This window comes from Bison bison, unplaced genomic scaffold (genome assembly GCF_000754665.1).
Source record: "Bison bison bison isolate TAMUID 2011002044 unplaced genomic scaffold, Bison_UMD1.0 scf7180017864374, whole genome shotgun sequence".
NCBI lineage: Eukaryota > Metazoa > Chordata > Mammalia > Artiodactyla > Bovidae > Bison > Bison bison.
The window spans coordinates 4,849,523-4,852,630 of NW_011494946.1; the positions used below are offsets into that span (position 1 = coordinate 4,849,523).

General features: G+C 42.3%; 1 protein-coding gene across 1 annotated transcript in view; it reads left to right on the forward strand.

Moving 5' to 3' along the window:
* Positions 1-3,108, forward strand: part of ANKRD28 (ankyrin repeat domain 28) — a 127,401-nt gene that overhangs the window by 73,194 nt on the left and 51,099 nt on the right. Inside the window, exon 7 of the mRNA XM_010856753.1 lies at positions 802-944. Coding sequence (XP_010855055.1) covers positions 802-944 — 143 coding nt within the window. The remainder of the gene's footprint in view (positions 1-801; positions 945-3,108) is intronic.

The window sequence follows — 3,108 nt, forward strand, 5'->3', positions numbered from 1 at the left end:
CTCTCACCTTTCAGATGCAGGTCCCCCTTCCTGGCCTCCTTGCATGGTTGGGGGCAGCCTGAGACTAGTTCTGACTAACAGAAGCAGCGTGGCCTCTGGACCAGAGCATTTGATCAGTGGTGTGAAGCTTAGTCCCCTTTCTTGGCACAGTGACCAGCTGCCTTCAGGATTGTGTCAGCTCCATGTGTGTGGATCCTTGAGGGACTGAGCAGAGCCCTCTTGACAAGCTATCATAATGCTAATGAGAAAACACTGATTGTTTAGACCACTGAGATTTGGGAGTCAGCATGGGTGAGCAACAAACTAAGGTTGTTAAGGACAGCTGGTGGAAATAGTGAGAGAGAAGTTTTTAGGTTAATGTTCCAAAGACGACATTTTTAAGAAATATGCCCAATTCACTCCCAGATTTCTGAATAGAAGAAGATTCCGCTAAAGCTTGCAAACATAAACTAATGTCTTATATTAGACATAAGCTAGTTTAGTAACTTGAGAGTGTATTAAAAACAACCTCGGAAACATGATCTAGGGGAAAGGAGGATTGCAGGGTCATCATTGGATAAGATAATTAAATGTATTATTTTCAGCTGTTGCGCCTGTCAACATTTATCAAAATTATCCTGAATTCTTACTTTTTCCTTGTGTCCACTCTCTGGTTATAGCGTGATTAATTGGTGACTGTCGAGCATTGTCTAGTTAATTTGTACTTTTACCTGTCTTTAAAGATATTCAAGATTGTATTGTATTTCATATTTTCCATACGCTCTCTGCTTGTTTTTTTTTTCTTCATAAACACATTTTCAGGTCACATTGAAGTAGTGAAATTACTTGTGGCACACGGAGCTGAGGTGACATGCAAGGACAAGAAGTCTTACACGCCTCTCCACGCAGCAGCCTCCAGTGGGATGATCAGCGTAGTCAAGTACCTTCTCGATCTTGGAGTTGATGTAGGTGTACAGACTAAGCAGGATGAAGAATGGAGCGTTTTGTGTGTTTGTGATTTCATTGTCTGTGATTTCATTGTCAGTGGAGGTTTTTTCAAATTTAAAAGATGTTTTCTTACAGTAACGTTTTTGTCTTTTAATAGTGTTAGGTTTATACTCCTTTACATAATATACAGTCTGCTGATTCTGACCAAGACATGAAGTTAGTCAAATGTGTTAAGAGGTAGAATATTTTCCAAAGATGAATGGTTGATTGACAGAGGTTTTCCTTTTCCATCACATTCTAGCCCCCTGTAGCTTCATTTCAACTGTGGAAACCAGCAGATCAGACATACTTGAATTATTTTCCTAAGTGGCTTGGTTATTGTTAGTAGTATTTGCCCAGTTTGTCTAATATTTCCTTTAAATGACTGTAGCTGTTCATAATACAGTGTATTGACCAGAAGTAGGCAGGGAAACTAGAGGCTTCTGGCCTCTAGTTAGCTGCAACTATTCCTTACTATATGAGTCTGTTTGGTTAGGGAAGGGTTGCCTGCTTCATCTGAATATCTTTGATAATAGAACCGGGACAGCTAAGAATACCTGGCGCTCCCATAGTCCATCCTCTACACACATGTATGTTACCCCCCACCCTGCCCTGGTGGCTCAGCTGGTAAAGAACCTGCCTGCAGTGCAGGAGACCTGGGTTCAGTCCCTGTGTTGGGAAGATCCCCTGGAGAAGGGAATGGTTACCCACTCCAGTATTCTGGCCTGAAGAATTCCGTGGACTGTATAGTCCATGGGGTTGCAAAGAGTTGGACGTGACTGAGCAACTTTCACTTAGTAGCTCTACTCTTATTTTAGGTACAGGTCTGACAAGCTTGTCTGGTTCTTTAAAACAGACTATTTGTTATTGTTTAGTTGCTAAATCGTGTCCGACTCTTTCACGACCCCGTAGAGTGTAGACCACCAGGGTCCTCTGTCTATGGGATTTCCCAGGAATACTGAAGTGGGTTGCCATTTCCTTCTCCAGGAAGTGAGGGTCCCAATCCAGGGATTGAACCCGTGTCTCCTGCATTGGCAGGCAGATTCTTTACCACTAAGCCGTTGATTTAAAACAACCAGGAGAGAGGGAGGTAGTTTAGATCAGCTGCAAAGACAGAAAGATAGTTGGTGACCTGGTTGAACTCTTTATTAATTTAAGGACTATATGAAGCACTTAATTTTTGAAAGATAGGGATCAGAAAGCCAAACACAGTTAGGTAGAGTGCAAACAGATGAAAGGTTTTTTTTTCAACTCAGCACTTCCTATAGCTCAGTTTTAGCACCGAGATTATAATGCCCAAGAGACCCTTGATCTAGATAAATGAGACAGCCTACTTCTGGTCACTGTTTCAAGTCCATTCTGGGACAATTTTTAAAGCATATTTTATTGGCAGCAAAATAAACTCTGGTGAGAGTGTTCTTCAAAAAAAGTGGTCAGACTTTGAGCCACTTGGTGACCCATGGCCTCTGATTGCATGACTCAGCTTCTAAGAGCTGCCGTAACAAACAGCCATGAAATGGGTGACTAAAGGCAGCACACGTGATCTCTCAGAGTTCTGGGAGCTCCAAGGGAGAATGTTTTAGGTTGCCAGCTTTGGGTGTTGAAATCTAGATGATTTGACTAAAGTTATGTGTGGCTTTTTCAGTTCCTCTTATTTCTGTTACTGGAGATCTGAGAAAGGAAAATGTTAAAGTTGTGATAGATTGGGCCCAACCACAAGGATAGAGGGCACAGAACTCCCTTCAGCTTTGATAATTCACTAGAAGGACTCCAGAAACTCACTGAGCACTATTATACTCACAGTTATGCTTTATTACACAGAAAAAATACAAACTAAGATCAGCCAAAGGAAGAGACACACAAGTATTCATTCTAAATGCAAAGCTCCCGTTGGCCTCTCCCTGCAGAGTTGGGACTCTAATCTCCCAGCATCAGAGTGTGACATACGCATGCAGTATTGCCAACCAGAGAAGCCACCCGAGCTTTGTTATCAGAGTTTTGTTGAGATTCCACTAGATGGGCATGATTGATCAGAATTGCTCATGTGATTGATTTCAGTCCACTGAGACCAAGTGATCCAAAGCCCTTCCCCCAAATCCCATGGCTGTTTATGTGGCCCTGCCCCTGAAGACTATCCGCTCT